Source organism: Mustela nivalis, assembly GCF_964662115.1.
Source record: "Mustela nivalis genome assembly, chromosome: 3".
Taxonomy (NCBI): Eukaryota; Metazoa; Chordata; class Mammalia; order Carnivora; family Mustelidae; genus Mustela; species Mustela nivalis.
Window position 1 is genome coordinate 98,706,370 of NC_139022.1, and position 25,218 is coordinate 98,731,587.

Here is a 25,218-nt window from a genome sequence, read left to right on the forward strand (position 1 = left end):
GTTTTTACATAAAGCAACAAAAACAGAAATTCCCCAAAACGAAGAAAAGTAAATAAATTACAGTCTATTGCTAGGGACTGATTTATGACCCACCTCCCAAATTCTTATGTTGAAATCCTAAGCCCCCACAGTATGACTACATTTGGAGATAGGTCTTTTAGGAAGGAATTAAAGTTAAAAATCATAATAGTGGGACCCTAATCAGATGGTACTGGAAGCCTTATAGAAAGAGAAAGAGATCTCCCTCCCCTTCCACAATTCAAGGACACAGCAAGAAAGTGGCCATCTGCAAAGCAGAAAGAGAATCTCATCAGGAACCAAATTGGCCAGCACCTTGATTTTGGACTTCCGCCCAAATAAGTTTTTACTGTTTAAGCCACAAAGTCTGTGATATGTGTTAATGGAAACCAGACAAGACTCATTTACCAAACTACATTAAGCCATCTTATTTTTCTTAATGCTATAAACAATCATGACCTAGGAAACATGTAAGAGATAAAAGGTAGTCAGAGACATTTGGTATATATTCTTAAAGAGTGTATTTTTAAAAGAGAACATGTGTATATGTGCGTATATGTGTTCTTCCATACAAACACTATGTCTTTTCATTAAAATATTAGTAATTTTTACTGCAAAAGTAATAAGATTGAGGTGATTTTTTTTCCACTTTTGTTTAATGTATTTCCAAATCATCTATAAAACTAAACATGTACTACATTCAGGGACCAAAAACTGCTTAAAAAATCTCCAAAAAAAAAAAAAATTCTTTCAAAAAGAATTGAGTTCTTTGGAATATCAAATTTCCTAATACTATTTTTTAAACTCCGTTATATAAATCACATTTTGGTTTGATGACAACATTAACTAACAGGGGTGACTAACTGAAATGGAAAATTAATGAGGCCTTCAAGTACTCTCAATTACAGCATAACACTCAACCACAAATTCATAAATTGGAGACAGAATACAAAAGCTACTATTTATGAGATATTAGACAACATGTTACACTGCCAAAAATTCTTAAGAGTAGAACCATCCTTAACAAAATTAGTATTTCACTACAATATAAGAGTCATTCAATAGACAAAATTACAATCTTAGAAATTAACAAAAATCTCACCTACCTAATTAGAATACTAATAAAGCAGATTAGAAAGTCATTTGTCCAGGAATAGCACTATGAACAAAAATACACCAACTAGCCTCTGTGTCTTCAGGAAGAAGTTGAGGATAAGAAACAAATGCATTAAAAAAAAAAAAAATTCAGCTTAACAATTTCATCATGAAGTTGGGTTAAGGGCTATACAGTGGAGCTTAAAACATGCACCAGAGATAATCACACTAATTAATCGCTCTTTTAAGCAAAGTGAACGGACAAGAATATTTCAAAAATGCATAAAACCACATTAATTCTGTCACCAACCTAGCCACATTTACCTGGATGTTTACAATAGTTCCAAATTTGCTGAAGTGTTCATTGAGCTTGGTAATGTTGTTCAATTCCTGAGGGATTTTCTTGACTTCTAATTTGGTGTTTGTATACTGATTCTTTCTCAAGAATCCTGGTTTACTCTGACTGTTATTCCCTTGCCTGAAAAGAATATTAACAGATCCTGATTAATTCCCCCACCTTATGCCTAGCCACGGAAAAGGTCAACAAATAATTCAAGTTTATATTTTTAAAGCATCATCTGGAAGACATTCTTATATTCCTGGGAAATTAGTTAACGTTCTTCAGCAGCAATTACTAAATAATTCTCGTATCTTCCTCGTTACATAGGAACAGAAGAGGTAGAGAGAAAGAAAGAAAGAAAACTGAATGGCAAAAGATCATAAAATGAAAGAGGCCCAAATGAGATTTAAAATTATATACTAAAAAGATCCACCACAATTACCAAGGAGTCTAACGTTAAAGCAAGGAAAGAACATCATTTTTTTATGAAGTGCTTTTCAGCTTCCGCAAAAATACCTAAGTTTTTCTTCTTTTCCATTCACTTTCAGTGTCTCAATAATTAATACCGGGCTAGACCTATTTGTAGCAAATATAAATTACTAGTATCTATTATTAATATTCTGTTAGCTCTTCCATTTTTAAGATGTTCTAATGATTTCTCTGGGAACCCTAACTTTTGAGACACATAGTTTGAAACTCATTAATGACAACTCTTAATTTTATGAATTTACTAATGCACACAAAAATAACAAAAACACCAAGTAGATGTTACTAAGTAGCAAATTATCTTACTTTCCAAGCCAAGGTTTCTTTGTGAGCGGCCCTTCCAAACCACTTATAGCTCTTTTTCGGCTATCTGGTTCAAGAACTACTCTGGTTATGTTGCTATTAATTGAAACAGGAACTGGTGGTTCAGTTTGGATGACAATGTTAGCAGCTGTTGGAAAGAAAAATTAACATTATTAACAAGGCACAGTATTTGGGGGAATTTCAAATGATTAAAATATTTAGCTTAAAAGCTAAAAAAGCAAAGTGAATAGCACCCAACTACCGTTTCCTTTTCAGAAATGCTTAACAGAAAAAATTATCAATGGCCTCCTTTTTTCTCCTCTGCTAAGAATACAATATCCAAGTTCAAAAAGTCATTGGCAACTCCAATGTAAAAACTGATTCAGTCCTCCTTTCTCTGCCTGTCTGTCTGTATACTTGTGATCTCTGTCAAATAAATAAATAAAATATTTTTAAAAAGCGGGGGGGTGCCTGGGTGGCTCAGTTAAAGTTAAAGCCTCTGCCTTCGGTTCAGGTCATGATCTCAGGGTCCTGAGATCGAGCCCCGCATTGGGCTCTCTGCTCAGCGGGGAGCCTGCTTCCTCCTCTCTCTGCCTGCCTCTCTGCCTACTTGTGATCTCTCTCTGTCAAATAAATAAATAAAATATTTTAAATAAATAAATTAAATCAAAAACTGATTTGGGCAATGATCCTTAAAGAATGCAAAAAAAAAAAAAAAACTTTTTAAAAACTCCAGTAGAAAATTGTTAGAGAACAAGATTTTTTAGAAAATTTTTTTAAAGAATTTATTTATTTGAGAGAAAGAGAGAAGGCGCGTGTGAGAGAGAGAAAGAGAAAGTGTGCACATGTGCATGGAGCACAAGCAAGGGGGACAGAGGAGAGGGAGAAGCAGACTCCCAGCCACCTGGGTGAACAGGGTGCTGGATGTGGGCCTGGATCTCAGGACCCTGGGATCATGACCTGAGCTGAAGGCAGACACTTAATGACTGAGCCACCAAGCAGCCCCTGGAAGCACTTCATTTAGAAGAAAGAATACAAGCTTTGGAGTCAAAGACCTGAATTTGAATTCCAGCAGAACTGACTGAGCCACTCAGGTACCCCGAGAGCAAGATATTTATGTGGTGCCAAAGTACCACTCCACAAATGATTACACTACAAAGGACAGATCTAATACTTATCACCTCAGGCAAGCAATCAAAGAACTTAGCACCATAAATAGAGTGAAATTATTTGTATTCTTATGTGATTTAACAAAACCCTGAACCACTCAGACAGGATTATTACTATGGAATTACGATTCTCTTAAGTATAGCAACGAGACTATGCTTATATAGGACCACACCTTACTCTTGGATGTAAAATAAAGGATCCAAAGTGCTCAATCTCTACAATATACTTTCAAGTAGTTGAAGAAAAAAAAGTGAAGGGAGAAAGGAAGAAGAAAGAGAAGAATGTGCATGTATACAAGCAAGCATTCACACCCAAAGGTGACTACACGTAACAAATGGTGAACCTAAGGTATTCGGGTGTTTATTGCATTTCTTTATTTTTTATAGGTTTAAAAGTTCTCAAACTCAAAAGCTGGGAGGAAAATCCAAAGCCAATACTATAAACTGGTATATTTCATTAACAACATTTACGACTAAAATACTTGGATTTTTTTGTATTTATTTGACAGAGAGACACAGCGAGAGAGGGAACACAAGCAGGGGGAGTGGGAGATAAAGAAGCAGGCTTCCCACCAAGCAGGAAGCCTGATGCAGGGCTTGATCCCAGGACCCCGGGATCATGACCTGAGCCGAAGGAAGACACTCAACAACTTAGCCACCCAGGCGTCCCACGACTAAAATACTTAGAGAAAGTGAACTTACAATGGCCTATCTGTGGACAGGAAGAGGTGTGTTGAATAAAAAATTAAGTAACACAAATCCACGCCTGATATAGTCTCAATATTCTCCTTAACTTTCGTAACTCCACCAAGGTAAAACACAGAAAAGAGTAACATGTAGGGCTAGAAGTTAGGGTAAGAATGAGGGGTGGGGGTAGTATATTCCATTTCACTGTGTGACGGGGAAATTGTGATGCAAGTTCATTCATTTAACATTTATTTCTTCAAAAGTTGCTAGAGCTCCAACAATTATATTAGACCTTATGTGTAAATCAGTGAATAAAGTAACTATGGTCTCTGCCCTGTTATAGCCTTTGTTTTTAGAAGCCTAATGGAGAAGATAGCAATTGTGATGGCATAAAGCATTCTAGAATTTGAGATGCCGTTATATTTTCCCTAGAACACTTATGATTACCTCTTAACATTGCTCAGTGCTTTTCTTTACTGAAGTATTTTATAAGGAAAGAGATATATAGCTAGAATTTTGGTGACTTGCCAACATGACAAACCAAGCCTGTTGTACAAAAACCACAAGACTTCTATCTGAGTGAGATTATCCATGAATTACTATACATGAATGTGCACAAAGACCAGACTACTGGCAAAAGGAAAACATGAATTTCTGAGGATATGATCTTCCCACTAATTTCAAATAATTTGGTAATAATTTAGGCATTATAGTACAGAAGGTAAAAGCACATTCTTCATTAGATATGCCTGGGTTCAAGTTCCAGTTCTGTCATTAATTGCTGTGTAACCTCGGGCAAGATCTTTAACCTCTCTAAGCCTCAGTGTCTTTATCTATAAAAAGAGAATAAATACAGTACCATTTTTCAAGGAGTTATAGGAAAGGAATAAAAGACATTCATACATATAAAAGCATTTGGCTTCATCTTGACACAAAACTGTTAGTCTGCAGTAGTAACACTGATATTAATGCACTAAAGAAAAGTTAATAAAAGCAAGATAGGAAAGAAGGTAAGAACAGGAAAAAGGATACCCATATAATTAAAACAGAAAAATACTATTAGGATGGCCCATGGCCAGTCATTCAAATTCAAATTAAATATTACAAATCAAACTATACAAGTAAGAAGAACTGGAATGTCATTAAACTTTCTAGCCTTCCCTTTTTGAGGGAAGGAGAAAGGATAACATCAACACATATTTAAGGTAAATACTTGCATTTATCTTTATTTTATTTTTTTGCATTTAGTCTTTAAAAGTTTGCAACTATTCTTTGCAAAGGTCCAGACATAGGGTTGTAATCATAAATACTAAAAAACATCAAATGATAATTTTACTGCAGTGTTTCAGATTCTCAGTTATTAGTGTGAAGCACAGCTCATAGGATACAAAGTAGGCCCTTAAGTGATCAGTTCTTTGAGGGCAAGGGACCATGTCATTTCATCTTTCTTTACCTAATATTTAACACAGTGCCCAGTAAACAGCTAAACCAGCCTAAAGATCTACAAAAATAAGAATTAAAAAATATGAGTATTACTTTTATTTTAAAATAAATATATTCTAATTATAGCTTTAAAATAAAATTTGGAGATACAGTTATTCAAACACATTTATCTGATATAATTACATAGCACTCTTCAAAAAGACAATATATACGTAACTCCGGACTTTAGTGAGGTCGGAATGCTATACTGAACTCCTGTGTAACAACAGCATCAAAGTAAATATGAGGCAGTCTCACCTCTTGGATTTGCATCCATATCTCCAGATGTTAGGCCAATCAGGTTTGGGCGCTGTGTCTGTGTTCTCGAAAAGAACTGTCTGTACTGAGATCTACCAGAACTGGTAATACTAGGAGCTTCTGGATTATAACCATCTGGTTCATACGTATCTGTGGGAAAACAAAACAACAAAACACGTAACAAATCAGAGAGAAGTTAATTTCTCATTAATAAAATAAACAACTGCAAAAATATTTTTTCTTCAACAAATATATTGACCTATACATACATATCTGAATTACAGTATATAGATATACCTGTTAGAAGTGAAAGAACTGAAAATGCTCCTGTCCCAAAACACAGATATACAGATCCATTCCTGACTACGTAGAGAATTCCATTTATTTACCTATTCATTTTTATCCTCTATATCCATCACCTAATCCTAACATCAATGAACATTTTTAAGAGAAGCATGCACATATATAAACACCACATATAAAGGACTGGTTGGGTTTCCTCAGTTATCATGCCTCACCAATTTCTAGGTACTCTTTTAATTAGGGGTACAAAAACAATCTGCTTATTTGGTTATCTACACTTTAAAATGCAGATACAATAGCTGGTTTCATACACAGAACATTTCAAATGCTTTCTTTCAAACAGCTAAATAAGTAAGATGAATTTTGTATGTCTAAAAGTAATCACGATTCTACTCCCTACCACCACACATCAATGCCACCTTTATCATGTTCCCTTTGTTTTCTCTAAAACTAAATACTTAATTTTTACAATTCTAATGCTAAATATTTTGTTAGTGTTAAAGAAATTCTGAGTGTTAATCTCTAAACAGTATACATCTTCTTTATCCTACATAAAATCAAAGAACAGTTAAGATTAAGTGAAGACATTGGTTTTCCCTACTGTCCTTTAGAAGTTCCTGCACCTTTTTTAAAATTTTCTTAGTGGAAAAATTCTCTATGACATTCATAGGAAGTTTCAGCTACAAGGTAAGAGACACTCAGATCCTTATTAATGGCCAATCAGTTCCATGATTCAAAGCAGAAGATCGGCAAATTATTACAAAAAAAAGTTTTCAGTTACCATTTGGTAGTCTTGACAGAAGATTTCCTATAGTTAAATCTCCTACAGCTGCAGAGAGTTTTAAAGAAGTTACATAATCAAATGACCTTGTTCTCTAATTCCTGAGAATATATAGAACTCCTAGAAACTTCAAAGTCCTTAAGTTAATTAGGATGAACGAAGATCCAAAGGCAAAAGGAGAAATGTTAAAAACCTCATGAGACACCCACAAAGTACTCCACATAGGTCTTCAACATGTACATGTAGGTAGGAGGGAAGAGTTTTCAAGAAATCACTATGTTATACACAGCCAGTCCATACATGGAGCAGAGTGGGGGAAAAAGATGTTTACCCTTGATCACCAAGAAATCAGATGTTTGTTTTTAAAAAAATTAACTGAGTTTTTCTTCAAATATAAAACTGATTAGAAAACATTCAACTAGATATCCTCTTCCTATTTATTGGATTAAAAATTAGTTCAAAGAATTAGCATGACTTTTGTTCCTGAGGCACTAAAACTCAATATAGAGGACACCAGAGGTAACAGACACACAGGAGGCCTCATCATCTAGCAACCACTAGGGACAAATCAAAGAAGCAAAGAAAAAGGAAAGAAAACAACCTAAGAGGTTTAATAGGAATCAGTGACAGTAGATCAGTAGGTCAGTCACCACTTAGGCTGGCAAGCTGTGGTACAAAAGATCAAAAAGGTGGATGGCCATTTGTAGCAAAGCTTACCTGGGACCAGAGGGGTGGGGCTGGAGACTGAGGTATGGTACCCAATGGAGGATCCCATGAGGTTTCGAGGTGGCACCAAACGAGCTGCCAACAGAGGAGGCGGTGTCCCCAACTGAAGTCGCTCAGATGCAGCAGCACCATGTTCACGAGAGTACATGGGCTGTCCTACAGAGGAAAGAATAGGAGGGCAGCTGGGAATGAGAGTCACAAGCTTCTCAGGTAATGCCATACTTCCTGAGACCTCAGCCAAGAACAGAGAAAGTACATCCATGGGAATGGCAGTCAAGAAAGGTATTACTGAGATTCTTCCTAACTCAAGAAAAAGACATACAACTGGGCTGGGATGCACTGAGGTATAAAGAGCAAGAATTAGATAGTATGACTGCATAATCTCCATCTTTTGTAATCTAAAGTGAAAAACTATGTGCTAACCATAACCAAAACTTAACAGTCAACCATATCACACTATCAAACAAAGGTGCCCTGAAACCCTGAGACGGTAGAGACTTGTATCCAATAAAACATGTAGTTGTGAAGACTGTCATACCCATTAAAAACAAAAACTCTTCTCCTCAAACTCACATAATTTCAGGTTCACACAAAACATACTCCCATTTCTGACAGCAGAAAAAAGATCAAAAAAGAAATTAAACACACACACACATATACACCAGAACATACCCTCACAGAGAATAAGAAACATTCAAAAGAGAAAAACTAAACAAGATAGTGAAAACTTATTACCCCTTAGCAGATGGATAATAAGTACAGTCAAAGAAAAAAGGACAAAACCCCAGATACACAGACCAATCAGTGTATTTATGAAATTACCTCAGATATTAGGAATCACTTTTTGAAAGAAGGGACATTTAGTGCTCACATTTATTAATGGAAGAATGTCTGACAAAATGAAGTCAAATTTGATACAACAGGATTTAAAAAGAAGTATCAAGGAGCAGTTTTTTCATCAGTCACTTACTACTATTATTCTACTGATTACCCCAAGAGACCTATTTACAATAATTACTCAGTACTTTATACTTAAAGTCATACACTCACAATGTGGCAAAAGATAAAATAAAACGAATTTAGAAGTTTTTTTTACACCCAATCAATGTCCTTAAAAGTTATAAATTTCCAAAAGATTTTTTTTTAAGATTTTATTTATTTATTTGATAGAGAGAGATCACAAGTAGGCAAAGAGGCAGGCAGAGAGAGTGAAAGTGAAGCAGACTCCCTGCTGAGCAGAGAGCCCGATGCGGGGCTCGATCCCAGGACCCTGGGATCATGACCTCAGCCGAAGGCAGCGGCTTAACCCACTGAGCCACCGAGGTGCCCCTCCAAAATATTTTTAATAAACTTTAACAGAACAAGCCACAAAGCAACTACCTGATTTCATAGGAAATGTAGAAGGGAAACAGAGGTACTAAATTTTACCATCCTTCTACATGCGAAGCAAAGGTGCAAGTGACAAATCATACTGTGTAGCAGACACAAAACTGCACTTAGCACCAATTCTTTCAATATTTACCTTTAAAAAAGTCGCTTTCAATCATTATGTTAAAAAACAATCTAATAGATCAAGCATCTAATAACAGTTGTAAGAATGACCTATTGGCAGAATTTCTTACAGAATTAAGGAGTATACTAAAGAGAAAAATGGGGAAGTGCATTCTCAGTCCATATGAGAACTAAAAGTCAAAGGCTAATTTGCACAATGTCCTTTCTACATGCATGACAGCATGAATTTCATTTCAGGAAGAAGGCTGTTTATTCAAATGAAGCCTGACGTTCTTCAACAACACTACTGAAATCTCTAAATACTATTTAAAAACAAAAAGCTTCCTTAGATAAAAAAGCTGATTCTAAGTTTGGCCAGAAAATTAAGATGAACCTGGCATACTGTCATATATATATACATTGTGCTTCCAGAAGCAAGAAAACTATCTAACACTAGGTGTATCAAAAAACAAAATCTGCAGGAGCCAACATGAAGAGGCTCCCATGGTCAAAGATGAAACAATGTGAGCACCAAAAAGGATGCAATGGGGTGAAACGTATTAAACATGTTAAAAATCCATGAGTTTGAAAAAAAAAAATCCATGAGTTTGGGCTCCTGGGTAGCTCAGTTAGTTGGTTAAGCGACTGCCTTTGGCTCAGGTCATGATCCTTGAGTCCCAGGATGGAGTCCCACATCACTTCCCTGCTTAGCGGGGAGTATGCTTCTCCCTCTGACCGCCCGCTCCCCCATGCTCTCTCTCTCTCTCATTCTCTTTCACAGAAATAAAATCTTTTTCAAAAATTACAATTAAAATTTTAAAAATCCATGAGTTCATAATGATTCCTTTTGGAAGATACTAGGAAAGCAGGTCATTATTCTGAAAACTGACAAATGAAAGGAAACAAGTATTTATCCTGTCTTTCCTATAAAAACTGCATTTCAGGTTAACCAAATGGTTAACACTACTGAGTTTCACTTCGTAGAATGCCAGTCAATTAACGTACAAGAAATTACAGAATTAGAATCACACTTTTTAACCCCTAATGAAACAACATATCTAAGCAGTGGTCATAAATGGCTGCTGAAACCATAAGCAACTTTTAAAGTGGATGAATCAGAACGAAAACACCTGTATACACTGATCAATATTTACAGAAAATGAAAAAACTCCACATTATGTACATCATAAAATACTGAAGTAGGAAGTATATCAATAAAATATTCATGACCAAAAAAAAAAAAAAAAAAAAAACCAACGTAAACCTAAAGTCTCCAAATTTAGCCCCCCATTTCCAGGAAATATAGAGGCCTGAAGAAATGTGTTAAATGACACGAGGGGATGCAATATGCCAAGCCCAGAATATGAAAAAATTATTCAGGACAATGATCTGTTTCTTAAATAAATGTCAAGGAAAAACCAAAAAAGAGGTAAGGGAAATTGTTTAAGATTTAAAGACTTAAGAAAGGTATCTTCTAAATGTAATACATAACCTTGTTTGGATGCAGTTTCACATGAATCAGCTATGAAAGGACACCTATCGTACAATTTGGAAATACGAATGCTGACTGGATATTTGACAACAGTAAATATAAATATTTTGGGACTATGAGATAAAGTACTGTGATGGTATACGATTAATCCTTATCTTTGAAAGATACACATTGAAGTTTTTACTGATGAAATATTACATTTGGGGGTGGTTCTAAAATAATCAAATGAGGGGTGAGTTATAGATGAAGCATGATTAACCATATTATATCAAGGAGTGTTGAAGCCTCTGAGTACCTAAAGACTCCTGCAGTATTGGTTTTCCTTTGGTGTATATCAGAAATTTTCCAAAATAAGCTTTTCTTAAATCAACTAGGTTACAATATCGGTGAAGATGAGCTGGTCACAATTTATATTCATTCAGTTTAGTTCTGATTGGGAAAGAGAATGACTAGATAATTTCAAACTGCAAACATCCCAAGTTTATGCTCCTATCTTAAGTCTTTTGTACATCTTACATGCCTGAGAGCAAAATTTTTACATTCTTAATGTTAACTCTAGTCATGTGATGACAGTCTTTCAGCACACTGAAATTTTAGCTACTCTGTAATTTCCTGATTTTGTCATTAAGAGTATTGCCAGGAGAAAAATCTTAAGTTTTAAACTAAAACCCCAATTTGAAAATAAAAAAGCTACACCTTCCAATTATTGGCCATATTTATCATAGAATCCAAGGTACGTGGCACACCATATAACACTCCTGGGCCTAAATGGTGCCTGGTGCATAGCAGGAACTCAATAAAGAATCATTTAAAGAAAGGATGAAAACTTATTTATTACAAGTATCCCAATGACAAGTATTTTGGATCAAAGTCTGTATGTTGAAATATGGCAGTAAGATACTGAATATAAGAAAACCAAAGTAAAACATATGGGGAGAGAAACCCCAGACAATATTCAGTGACTCTACCAGATATCGATATACTTTTCTAGATATCAAAATCCATGATTCTGCACTGGGAAATGTTCCACAGAATTAAATGAGGAATCCCAAGCTTAGTAGAAATATAGTGTTTCAGTAATTTTACATAGTTGGTAACAGGAAAATATATTGTCAGAAACACAAAGATAACTGATAGAAATTTATTTGAAGACTAATAACTACCTTTAAACTAAAAATCAATCTGTAGAATACAAGATATTATACTCTATTACTTTTTCACACACTCCTTAGAGTGAGCTTAGCAATCATAAAATATTTCTACTATGTCTTCCTCAAAGAAACTTAAGAAACAGGTTGAATTTAAGGGAATAAAGGACTATACTTGAAAATGGTACTGTGAAAACAAAAAATGTACATAGTGAATTGGTTAATTCAAATTTAGGTAAAATATTTTAAGTACTTCAGAGGAAATACCTGATTTTTTAAAAAAGAGTTTGTTTTATTTATTTGACAGACAGAGATCACAAGTAGGCAGAGAGGCAGGCAGAGAGAGAGGGGGAAGCAGGCTCCCCTGTGAGCAGAGAGCCCAATGCAGGGTTTGATCCCAGGACCCCGGGACCATGACCCGAGCCAAAGGCAGAGGCTTTAACCCAGTGAGCCACCCAGGCACCCCATAATAGCTGATTTTAATAGGTGTTGTGATATTGCTCTCTTTCTATAAAATTTCAATTACATCTATTACTTAAGTCCTTTCAGAGTATCTGTGACATTTTTAATTCAAGAAACAACAAAATTTCAGAGTTTTTTCTAAACTATATCCATTTGACATCACCTTTTAAATAGCATTACCAGGAGCCACTGATATCCTACCCACTTACATGGTGGTTATAATTTATTATGTTCAGTTAATAATCAATGGTCCCATTCCAAAACAAGTAATAATTGCAGCCAAAATTATGGTTTTTAATTTTGACAGAATTAGTTCCTTTGTCACCTGTATTTCTAAGCCACTCTGTTCATCTAGTCATAACAGCAAAATATACTGTACTTGGTGTTTTTGTTTTTTTTTTAATAAACACATTTCTTTTCCACTATTAGATTTTTAGCTTCTTGGAAGAGTCATTTCTTATTCATCTGTATATTCCCAGTACCTAGCCTTGAGCAAATTATTTTTACCTCTAAAACTCCAGATTTCATTTTTCTCTGTATATTTGGGTCTATACTGACATATTTTTCAGAAATACCATCTGATACACTCTATTCCACTTATAAACATTTTCTGTGTTATGAGTTTTAAAGATAATTTTGATAATAAAATATCCATAATTTAAACTTTCCCAACTTATTAAACTTTGAGAGCTAATACATTGTAAACATAGTTTTTTTACTTCATTTGAAGTCAAGTTCTAAATTTTTAAAAATTACCAATTATACTATTGAGGAAAGTATACCTGAACAACTTGAAAGATTCAATTTATCTGCAAAGAACGAACTTAAAAAAAAAAAAACTTTTTAAAATCAAGTGAATAGAAAGATACAAAAGAATTTATGAATAACAAACTATATTATAGCCCCCCAAAAAAAGTTCTATTTACACTGAGAACAGAAACTATCCCCTACATTTTCAAATTCCTGTATAAATTTTAGAATAAAAATTTAAGTTTTAAAAAAGGAAGAGAAGGGCTGCTGGGTGGCTCAGTCAGTTAAGCATCTGACTCCATTTCAGTTCAGGTACTGATTTCATGCATCTTGAGATCAAGTCCTATATCAGGTTCCACATTCAGTGGGGAGGCTGCTTGAGATTCTTTACCTCTCCCTTTGCCCCTCCTCCCACTCACATGTGCGTACTCTCTCGCTCTAAAATATATATATCTTTAAAATAAATAAGGAAAAGAGTAGTTTGCATAGTAGGAAGTTTTAAATTGTCTGATACAAATAATTCTGTAACTTTCAAAACATTCAGTTGCCAACCAAATAAGTCTCTTTAAACCGGTGATTCAAACTAAGAGACTATCCTCTAAAGCAGTAATTCACAAATGCTGAAAGGATGTTACCACCTTTTACTGGTCTGAGACAAAAAGAAGGAAAAAATGTAATTAATACTTCATAAAACCAAATATAAAAGGACAGCCTTTTATCTTTTATTAATGTAAAAATTTATTTTTTAAATTGAAATGATCTTAGATATTTTCATATACAATTCCCTAACGTGGCAAATAAAAGTTGCTAACTGTACTGCTCCCCCAAATTTTCTTAAAAATGTTTACCAGCATCTAAAACAGAAGTTTGGAACTTATGCTTAAAAGGACTTTACTAATATATCACAAAATATTTTTGCTTCTTAAAAAGAGAAAAATATTGTTCAAGTAACAAGGAGTTTACCTTTTTTCATCTTGGCTCTCAAGCACGTAGCACAGTGCCTGGCACATAGAAAGCATTCAATAAATATTTGCTCCATTAATAATAATGAAGCTAAGTCACTCAGATGATGACCACTGCCAGATTCTTATTAATTAAAATCAAAATGGAATTTTTAGAGCGAGTCACAATGTTAAATTTAACGGTATTTTAAAAAATGGTAATTGTCGGACTTTTAAAAAATTTAAAAACAAAATAGAATTTTTATTGTGAATCACAATGCTAAATTTAACAGTAAGAAAATGTGCCATCTGCAACAAACTCTCAGATAAATAATCCATTTTTTTTACTTACAAGTCTAATGGCATTAAGAAATAATGCTAAGAGATTATTTGGGGAGAATAAATGATACAGGATGGATGAATGTTGAAGTTGACTAACAGGTATATGGGAATGCATTATACATCCTTTTTTATTTTTTTGTTTAAAGTTTCTCTGATTAAAAAATGAGAAAAGGGGTGGGGCGCCTGGGTGGCTCAGTGGGTTAAAAAATGAGAAAAGGGGTGCTCAGTTGGTTGGGCGACTGCCTTCAGTTCAGGTCAGGGTCTGGTGTCGCAGGATTGAGTCCCACATTGGGCTCCCTATTTAGCAGGGAGTCTGCTTCTCCCTCAGACCCTCCCCCGTGTCGTGCTCTCTCTCTCTCTCTCTCTCATTTTGTCTCTTTCAAATAAACAAATAAAACCTTTTTAAAAAAATAAGAGAAGCAGTGAAACAAACACGTTCTGCGAAAAGACACTACAGTAGTTAGAAGACTGAGATACTAAGATGTGGTTCCTGTTCTAAAGCTCAGCTGAACATAAAATTAACACCCATGAAAAGAAATCTAACAGTAGGCCTGTGTACAATTATATGCCATATATGTAATAAATTATTTTTAGTCCTGTAGGAGTTTACAACAGAGCAATAATGTTCCCCATGTACTTAGAAGATTTAGGTCTTGAAAGGAGAGAGAGAGCAAATTATTAGAATGAAGACAGAAAAATAAAGTTGAGCCACAACAAGGGGGCAAAGACAAGGTTTAATTGGCGTAACCAGAGAAGATACATGTGGGAGTTGAGTGAAAAAAGAGATTACCAAAAAGGGCAGGGTAGATCATAGAAAGAGAAACTATAGGGAGGGGCTCAACGATCATCTGTGAGAGGTACCTAGGTATCTCAGTGGCTGAGCCTCAGACTCTTAATCTCAGCACGGAGCCTACTTATAAAAAACATATATATGCAATTCATGGGGAAATTTTGGTCACAGCAGAGTTCTCATGAGGTACCGTTCTGATTTGTTTTCTCAGGAAAATTAGCATTGCAGCATTATATGATGTGACTGATGGGGACTGAAACATAATGGAGTCAACAAGATTATAGCAATAACCCAAATGTCAGGTGATTCAAGTGTTGATGAGGGCAGAAGTCACAGTAGAAACAGAATGGGGTATTTCAAAGAAAAAGAGAAAGGATTTCTTAATTAACCAATATAAATAAAACAAAGCAATTAGTCAATCATGTCAAGGTTTCAATTCTAGGTGATTAATGGGTGTTATTTCAATTTATAAAGACACACAAGAATAATGGAGGTAGACAAAGAGAAGATAATTATGTTTGATTTCAGCAAAGTCGCATTTTAAGGAGACAATAGTAACCATAGTATTATAAAAACTAACCTTTATATTTAGCTTACTAGAAGCTAGGTTCTATTCTAGATAGATGTATTAAAGCAATTATTCCTCAAACACGCTTTTTAGGTGAGTAATGTTATTATCATTCCTATTTTACAAAAGAGAAAACTGACATTCTATGAAGTTAAGTAACTTGTCTAGGATGACAATGAAAGTAAGTAATGGAACAGGATTTACACCTGGGCTTCATGATATTGCTGAACTGCCTTACCATGACATCATAAAGATGAAGAAATGTTTATGATAATACACTGCACAAACGATGAATTTATTCATAGAACCACATAGCTCTGTTTAAAAAAAAAAAAAAATCTCACAGTACCTGAGTGACTCAGTCAGTCAAATGTCTACCTTCGACTCAGGTCATGATCCCAGAGTCCCGGAATCAAGTCCCACATCAGGCTCCCTGCTCAACATGGAGTCTACTTCTCCCTCAGACCCTTCTTCTTCTCATGTTCTCTCTCTCACTCTTTTCTCAAATAAATGAATAAAATCTTAAAAAAAAAAAAATCTCAAAATCTAACACTTTTAACAACCAATCACCTTGTTTTTATGTTTTTAGAGAAAGGGATATTTCAAAACGCTTTAAATAAACTAAAAATAATGACAAAAATACCTAAGAAATCAGAAAACCAAGATTTAAGAACAAATTATTATAGTTAAAAAGAAATGTTATAAATAGCATAGCCACTAAATATTACAGTTTAAGTGATGCTCTCAACTGTCACTCCAGCATACAAGTTAAAAAATTATTCAGCATATTTTATCCAACCTTTTGTATACCCTTAGAAGATAAACCTTGTTTTGGAAATTCAATCACAGTTCAATTTTTTAACACAAGCTCCAAAATAAATTTCATTTAGAAGAGATTAAAGCTTCAAAATACATGTCCTTCAGAAGATACTAAATGTTGCTGCTTCCTCTACAGCAGAAGGCCTTACACTTTCCTTCCACTGGCACACAAGTTAAAATACAACCATATAGCATAGTCACAAAGTAAACTGCCTTGTGAATATGAATATAAATGTAATTTTTATATGGCATAGTCCATAGTCCATGAAAAGAAAAGTTGTATTTTTTTAAAGCATGACATTGAAACTTAGCTTTTTTATACTCCAGCAATTTTAAGACAAGCAATGTTTACTTACGTTCTGATACTGTATAAAGGAGGTTCTGGGGTAAAGGAGGAGGTAGTCTTGCTCCCACTGGTGCAAGATTGGGCACTGCACTTGTCCCAGGCTGGTCACGGTTGTTTATCAAGCTTGACTGTGTTATGGGTGGTCCTAAGAATTTAAAAAAAAAAAAGAAGAAGAAGAAGAAAAAGGTAGAGCATGAAAGTTTCCTAACTAATAAAAAATACCTACTATACTAAAACTAATTAGGAATAGTCATAATTGAAGTACCTACTTTGGCACAGAACAGAATTAAGGAATTTGATATAGGCAGGCTTCAGCACAGTAAATTGCATAATTAAGAGGACATTTTAGTTCTAGAACACACAAAATAATTCTAGGGTGAAAAAAAAAGCAGGATGGTTACCTCTGGGGAGCAGGGATGAAAAATGACTGACAAGGAACTCGAACAATCTTTCTGGCATAATGGTAAGCTCCTTTTTTTTAAAAAAACAAAAAGATTTACTGATTTATTTGAAAGAAAAAGAAAACTTCAGTGGGGAATGGAGAATCCTCAAAGAGACTCTCCGCTGAGCAAGGAGCCTAATGCAGAGCTCCATCCCAGCATCCTGAGATCATGACCTGACCCAAAATTGAGAGTCAGACGCTTAAGACTGTGCCACCCAGACACTCCTAGAATAACAGTAGAGGTCTATAGAACTCTTAAGTTCTATACAGCAGGAACATGTTTAAATGTACTGATGTCTGCAACATACTAGGAAATGAATAAAAAATAATAATGGGAGAGATAAAAAGATAATGTGATAATAGAAATAGAGTAAAATATTAATCATAGAACCTAGATGGTGAGAATATGGGTGTTCAATGTAAGTTATTTCAACTTTTCAGTTAGTTTGCAATTTTTCATAGCAAAATGTTGGGGGAAAATGACACTCGGATTTCATTTTTAAACAGAAATATTCCCATTCTTCACATCTTTTTATAAGTTCTTCTAGAAATTAAAATAATTTTTATAGTCTTTTATCTGAGAAATTTTGAAATATACACAGAAGTAGAATAATAGTATGAATAGTATGTATACCAGGGATGCCTGGGTGGCTCAGTTGGTTAAGCAGCTGCCTCCAGCTCGGGTCATGGTCCCAGTGTCCTGGGATCGAGTCCCACATCAGGCTCCTTGCTCAGCAGGGAGCCTGCTTCTCCCTCTGCCTCTGCTGCCTCTCTGCCTGCCTGTGCTCGCTCTCTCCCTTTCTCTCTCTGATAAATAAATAGTATGTATACCATACATACCATCATAAGATCTATTTATCTGAACACAAGAGAGAGAGGGAGAGGAGGTGCATGAGTGGGGGGATGGGCAAAGAGAATTCAAGCAGATTCCCTGCTGAGTGTGGAGCCCACTGCAGGGCTCTATTTTATGACCCTGAGATCATGATATGAGCCAAAATTAAGAAGTCAGAGGCTTAACCAAAATGAACCGCCAAGACACCCCCAAAGAGATATTCTTTAAAGACTGGGAAATTTCATGTTCTTTCTGACATCTTCAAAACAACTGGATTTCTTAAGATGTCGTCAACCAGCAAGATTCTGTCACCCAAGATTTTTTCAAGGTACTATAAATAATACAATAAAACAATGGATAGAATAAAGAATAACATTTTAATTATAGGAATATATTTGAAATTCTATTAATTTATCTTTCAAAAACTTTAAACCCAGTGTCAAGTTAGTGAAGAGGTTCTTCTAAATACAAATCTTTGTTAAAGGACAAAATATTTAATGAACATGTACTTACTTGGTATGGGAAGCACAACAGAAGGCGGAGGCTGGCCATGTCCCTGGGGGACAGGAAGTCTCATACTGTGGCCAGGACCTGGACCTGGGCCTGGACCTGGGCCAGGGCCTGGGCCTGGACCTGGGCCTGGGCCTGGCATGGGAGGCATTAACATTCCAGGAGGTGGTGGAGGAGGAAGCCCAGGAGGAGGTGGAGGGAAAGGAATCATGCTTGGCAGAGCAACTTCATCAACAACGAGGGGATCATTTCCATGATCAAACTGACAAAGGTCACCAAGTACACAAAATCCTCTTTCTGAAAGAATATAAGAAGAATCTTGTGATCTTAGAGCTCAGAAAACAAATAAAACAAGACCCTGAAAAGCCTACCAATCTGATTTACAAAGTAATTTTTCTCCAAGGACTTTAGAAGCCTTCTTAGTGTTATTGTTAATCATCACATATCCCTGAGGTAAGGCCAGATGGATGTACTCTACCTTCCATGAGACCATGCTTTGTTGAGGTAGCAAGTAACAGGGTCCAAAACAGGTAGCCACTACAAACCTATTTGCCATTATGTATTCATAATAAAAATTCAGATTCTGGGGTACCTGGGTGGCTCAGGATTAAGCCTCTGCCTTCCACTCAGGTCATGACCTCAGGGTCCTGGGATCAAGCCCTGCATCAGGCTCTCTGCTTGGCAGGGAGCCTGCTTCCGCCTCTCTCTGCCTGCCTCTCTGCCTACTTGTGATCACTCTCTGTCAAATTTTTAAAAAACAAAAAACTTAAATAAATAAATAAATAAATAAATGAATGAATGAATAAATATTCAGATTCAAGGTGCCTGGCTGGTTCAGTTGGTAGAACATATGACTCCTGATCTTGGGGTCATGAGTTCAAGCCCTGAACTAGTTGTAGAGATTACTTAAAGGAAATTTTTTAAAAAATTCAGATCCATTTTAGCAAAGGCAGGATATGTGTGTAAGGGATTTAACTGGACAATCTAATATCAATTACCTATTTTCATGGTATTATTCTAAATTCTACACTCTTGCTGTATCTGTAATTTGAAATGTTAGTTTAAAATATTTAAGTTAGGGGTCAGCTGGGTGGCTCTATGGTTTAAGCATCTGACCTTTTTTTTTTTTTAGGACTTATTTATTTATTTGAAAGAGAGAGAGCACGACCAGGTGAAAGGGGAAAAAGGAGGACAGGGAGAGAGAATCCTAAGCAGACTCTAAACGGAGCATGAAGCCTGAGCAGGGTTAGATCCCACAACCCTGAGACCAGGACCTGAGTCGAAACCAAGGGTCGGGCACTTAACCGATGGCACCACTCAGGCACCCCAACCATCCGACCCTTGATTTCGGCTCCAGTCATGATCTCAGGGTTATGAGACTGAGCCCCAAGTTAGCTCCACACCCGTCTCCTTGCGCCTTCCCCCTTAAAAAAAAAATAAATAAAATAAAATATTCAAATGAGAAGGAGCACCTGGCTGGCTCAGTTGGTACAATGGCACCACCAACTCTCAAGTTTTTTTTTTTTTTTTTTAAAGATTTTATTTATTTATTTGACAGAGAGAAATTACAAGTACACTGAGAGGCAGGCAGAGAGAGAGAGAAGGAAGCAGGCTCCCTGCTGAGCAGAGAGCCCGACGCGGGACTCGATCCCAGGACCCCGAGATCACGACCTGAGCCGAAGGCAGCGGCTTAACCCACTGCGCCACCCAGGCGCCCCAAGTTTTTAAGTTTAAACCCCACACTGGGTACAGAGTTTACTTAAAAATAAAATTTAAACAAAAAACATTCAAGTGGCTGGGGCGCCTATGTGGCTCAGTGGGTTGAGCCGCTGCCTTCGTCTCAGGTCATGATCTCAGGGTCCTGGGATCGAGTCCCGCGTCGGGCTCTCTGCTTGGAGGGGAGCCTGCTTCCCTTCCTCTCTCTCTGCCTGCCTCTCTGCCTACTTGTGATCTCTGTCTGTCAAATAAATAAATAAATAAATAAATCTTTAAAAAAAAAAAAAAAAAAACATTCAAGTGGGAATTATTTACTAGGTTATTCACGGAAGCACTGTTTATAACAACAAAATATTAGAAATACCACAAAAGCACACTAATAATGAATTAAGTTAAACATATTTTCCTACATTCACAAAATTAAGAAACCTAAAAACGATATGAAGGAAGCCCTAATGAGGATAACTGCCATAAAATACCACTAAGTGAAAAAAACGTGCAGAAGAGTGTGAAGAGTATACTAGGGTTTATGTAGAAGAGAAAACAGGGGAGACTACATGTATCTGTTTACGTACATATATACAAGACTATGTTTGGAAAGCTACCCAAGAAATTAGTAACATTAAATTGGCCTTGGGAATGAGAACTCAGTAGCTAGGAGACCAGGGTGAGAATGAGATAATGCCTGAGTTATGATTTGACTGTATTTCCTACTTAAACTAAATAAAATGTAAAAATAGATATTCTGTATTTACAGAAAAAAATGTTACAATGTCTGCAATTTACATCATATGATATGGTCTGGGAGAACAAGGAGAGAAGTACAGATGAAAACGAAAATGCCCATGATCTCCTAACTACTGATATGAGATCATGGATACATTAGGGTTAATTACATTATTTTGTCAACTTTTACTAATATTTAAATATTTCCATAATAAAAAATTAAAACACACATAAACAAATAGACTCATTCAAGTGGAGAGTCAGCAAATCAAAATTTTAAGTAGGTTATATAACGCTTAACAAATTCCCAGCACCAAAACCTACAAAAAAAAATTACAATTCCTAATGTCTACCAATTTTTGTGGTGTACTTACAATGTTTAAAGTAATAAGAACAATAAGAAACAAACAAATGGGTCAAATTTGAACATTCTCTTAACCAGAGCCAAACTATTAAATCAAGAAAGTAAATAAGCATATGCTAAAGGAGGTTTTCTTTCTCACTCATCCTTTTTAACAAAATCTGGACTATAATGAAAAGGTATACAATACTAACGTTTGCTTTACTAGTACTTTTGGATGTAAGAGAAAAGAGACTTTTTGCCATGATAAGTTCTGCATACACTAGCAATATTAGCAACATTTGCTTTACTAGTACTTCTGGGTACAATATAAGAGAATTTTTACCATCATAATCTCTGCATCGCCTCTTTGGTGGTGGGTTTCGACCAAAAGAATTGGAAGAGCTATGATTGTTATAGTAATTAGACCAACTCTCCGTTGTGTTTTCAGAGTGGTGTGCAGGTGCGATCACAGTAACAGTGCTGGGAATAGACTGTGCCCCAGAGGAATACTGCTCAGAAGAGCTCGGAGGTGGTGCAGACACAGGCACATAGGAACTCTCCAAGTCATTCCTTTCACTCTTAAACTTTGATCTTTCCCTGTGCTCTGCTTCGGAGACAAAATAAAAACAAGAAATAATATTAGACACTTATGTTCTTAACGATGTTTGTTTTCTCACAGAACAGGGAACAGAATATTGCAATAAACTCACTAAGTTGTCCATATTTCAAAGTGTTTTCATTATTAATATGTCCTAAAAGAAGGAACATCAACAACATGACATATCTTGACCAGTAACTTGTGTAAAATCATCTTTTATAACAACGACATCAATACATAATGGAAAAAAACTCATATTTAATAAGGAAGGTATCTAAGAACTAACTTCCAAACGGATATCCTGAGAGATCAGTGGTTGGGATCTCAGTTATCTACTTATCTGTTTCCTTTTTAATTTTATAAACTCCAGACCACCTTAAAGCAAAACAATTATTTTTAGTGAGGGGGTGAGGGACGGAACAGGTACTTTTCCTCCAGTGATAGCTTTGTTGATTAAAAGACATTAGTTTCAATTACACAAAATGACTTTAAGTCCAGGCATGTACTATGATATCCTTACAAAGAGCATTTCAGTCCAACTCCTTTGACTCCATCCTGACAACAGAGCCCTGTCTTTATAACAAAATTAGCATTAGGTTTTTGAGACAATTCTAGATTTTGCATTGCTCAAACATGTAAAGGTACACGTGCTTTTAAGGGGCGATCTGGTATCCTCAAGACAGAGCAAGATAAGGAATACAGAGATTTTTAGGAGGAAGCCTCATCTACTCACCAACATTCCTATTTGGATCTCGGTCTTTGCTGCGCCCTCTACTTCGGCTTCGACTTCGACTCAGGCCCCGGCTCTTACTCCGACTCTTACTCCTGGCTCTTCTCCAGTCGTATTTCTCACGGTACAGTTCATTCCGCTCATAGTACCGGTCATAGTCTCTCCACTTACCATCTTCTCTTTTTTTCTCACGTGTCCTGTAATACACAGATATAAACGCCATATGTATACTATAGAAACCAAGTACGCCAACAAATCAGGAGTACGAAATACCCTCGATTCATCAAAAGTCATAGTGTCTGAGCTTTTTCAGAAAGCTGTAAAACCACAACATAATTCCTCTGACCCATTATATAAAAAGAAAAAACATTCCCTCAATTACACTGGGTGGGGAGAAATGACAAAAAGAGGTGAAACCAAAGTATGGGCAGGGGTAGGGGAAAAGCAGAAATTTAAAACGAGAAAAGAAGAAAGGCAGAACCAAAGTTTTCCTAAACAAAAGACTAATTTTTTTAATCACAGGCTGATGAATCAACATATAAACTGAACTATTTGTAGTATAATATACTATGGATTATCTTAATAGTGAGCACCCCTAACCAAATGGAACATTTCATTAATATCCTCTAAGGAGACTACTCCCACCCCTGTGCTCTTGGGGAAAGCACATAATGATGACTGTTTATAAAAGGAAGAGAAAGTACGACAAAGACAAAAAACACAGAACGGAGGGAAGATAACCACCTCCTTCTTTAATCAGTTGAGAGAGAGGCATCAGTACATACATTAAAACCCCATTAATGCCCTTGCAGTAACTAAAATGCAAGTTATCAGTGTCTCCCTAATTAAATATAAACACACACCTTCGCTCACTAGATTCTGAACGAGTCTTCTGGGGACTAGGATACTTCTTTTTTCTACCATCTCGTTCTTCCTCTGCTGGCTCCTGAAATACCTATATGAAAGCATTCAATAGGAAAAAGATTAGTCCTTCTATTATTTATGAAACACATCTATCTGATAATTTTTCTAGTACAAGAGAGGGCCAAATACAATGAAATACTGCAAATTATATACAAAAAAGTTAGGCAACAGAGAGGAGTAAAAAAAGATGCTGAATTCACTTTAAAAGTAATACACTTATTTTTAAATGTTAATTTCTCTTTTTTTAGGATTTATTTGAGAGAGAAAGAACACACAAGCAGGAGGTGCAAAAGGAGAGAAATCTCAAGCAGACTCCAGAGCTCAGCATGGAGCCTAAAACAGGGCTCTATCTCATGATCCTGAGGTAACAACTGAGACAAAACCAAGAGTTGGACCCTCAACCAACTGTGCCACCCACACACCCTAAATATTAATATAAGGTAAGAATAGCAGTAAGAAGGAAAACAGCAATTCATCCCTTATAATGAAACCAGAGAAAGAGGAAGTGTCTAAGTATCATACAGTAAAATGATTTGTTTCCCTAATTGTAAAATATATTCATAATTTCAGAACTGTAGATTTCACAGGAAAGGTTTCAAGAATTAATGGTACAGTTAGTAAGTGCCATAAAATTACACATTTCACAAGATTTACAGAAAAATGGTATTGGAATTTATGGAAATACTATCTTCTTTTAAAGCTTAACAGTTAAGACTGACCAGAAATCATCTGTGATTTTATTGTTTTGAAAAAGTTAATCTCAAAACAAATAAATAGCCTCCACTAGAGAAAGGTGAAATAAAGTCATTTACAAGAGCTAAACAAATGTCCATCTAATGGAGAAGCTTTACTTAACAAATAGGAGTCAGTGAATGGGACAGATGATAACAATTTAGTAAATCTCAGGCAACCTAAAATGATAGCTACAATATGGCAAACATATGGCACTGGCTAAAACATGAATCATTTGCTTAGATTATATTTAAAAATCATTCTTTCTACCTATTTATGGGAAATAAAGAGTATATATTACTCCCCTGGGATGCAATCTACAAATACAGACAGTTAAAACTCTCCATAGCACAAAAGACTAAGTTCCTTCAACAAGATAAAATTTAAGGGAAAAAAGGAGGTGAGGAAAAGAAGACAGAGAGAAAGATATAAGTAGGTTTAAAGGGGGATTTAAAGATTAAGAGAAACTTAAAAGACATCAACTTGGAAATCTTTTTCCTTTTCTGTATTTTGCAAGGATTTTTTTGATGGATGTGTATTAACTTCTAATGGAGAAAAAATATTCTTAAAAAGTTAAAGGATCATGGGGCGCCTGGGTGGCTCAGTGGGTTAAAGCCTCTGCCTTCAGCTCAGGTCATGATCCCAGGGTCCTGGGATCAAGCCCCGCATCAGGCTCTCTGCTCAGCGGGGAGCCTGCTTCCTCCTCTCTCTCTGCCTGCTTCTCTGTGATCTCCATCTGACAAAAAAATAAATAAAATCTTAAAAAAAAAAAGTTAAAGGATCAAGAAGCTGGGGTGACTCGGTTGAGTGTCCAACTCTTGACTTCAGTTCAGGTCATGATCTCAGGGTCATGGGATCAAGTCCTGCA

The 25,218-nt window shown here is 35.8% G+C and overlaps 1 protein-coding gene across 4 annotated transcripts in view; it reads right to left on the minus strand.

The window, feature by feature from the left end:
• RBM27 (RNA binding motif protein 27) overlaps positions 1–25,218 on the minus strand; it is a 79,696-nt gene that overhangs the window by 31,928 nt on the left and 22,550 nt on the right. Inside the window, exons 4-12 of one of the 4 annotated variants that reach the window (XM_082726040.1) lie at positions 23,558–23,649; positions 22,698–22,891; positions 21,710–21,970; positions 18,585–18,878; positions 16,808–16,942; positions 7,640–7,804; positions 5,839–5,988; positions 2,246–2,390; positions 1,438–1,591 (exon numbers count right to left, since the gene is read on the minus strand). In XM_082726040.1, coding sequence (XP_082582166.1) covers positions 1,438–1,591; positions 2,246–2,390; positions 5,839–5,988; positions 7,640–7,804; positions 16,808–16,942; positions 18,585–18,878; positions 21,710–21,970; positions 22,698–22,891; positions 23,558–23,649 — 1,590 coding nt within the window. Of the gene's footprint in view, positions 1–1,437; positions 1,592–2,245; positions 2,391–5,838; positions 5,989–7,639; positions 7,805–16,807; positions 16,943–18,584; positions 18,879–21,709; positions 21,974–22,697; positions 22,892–23,557; positions 23,650–25,218 lie in introns of all 4 variants that reach the window. The other 3 variants (XM_082726039.1, XM_082726042.1, XM_082726041.1) reach the window with 3 other exon arrangements.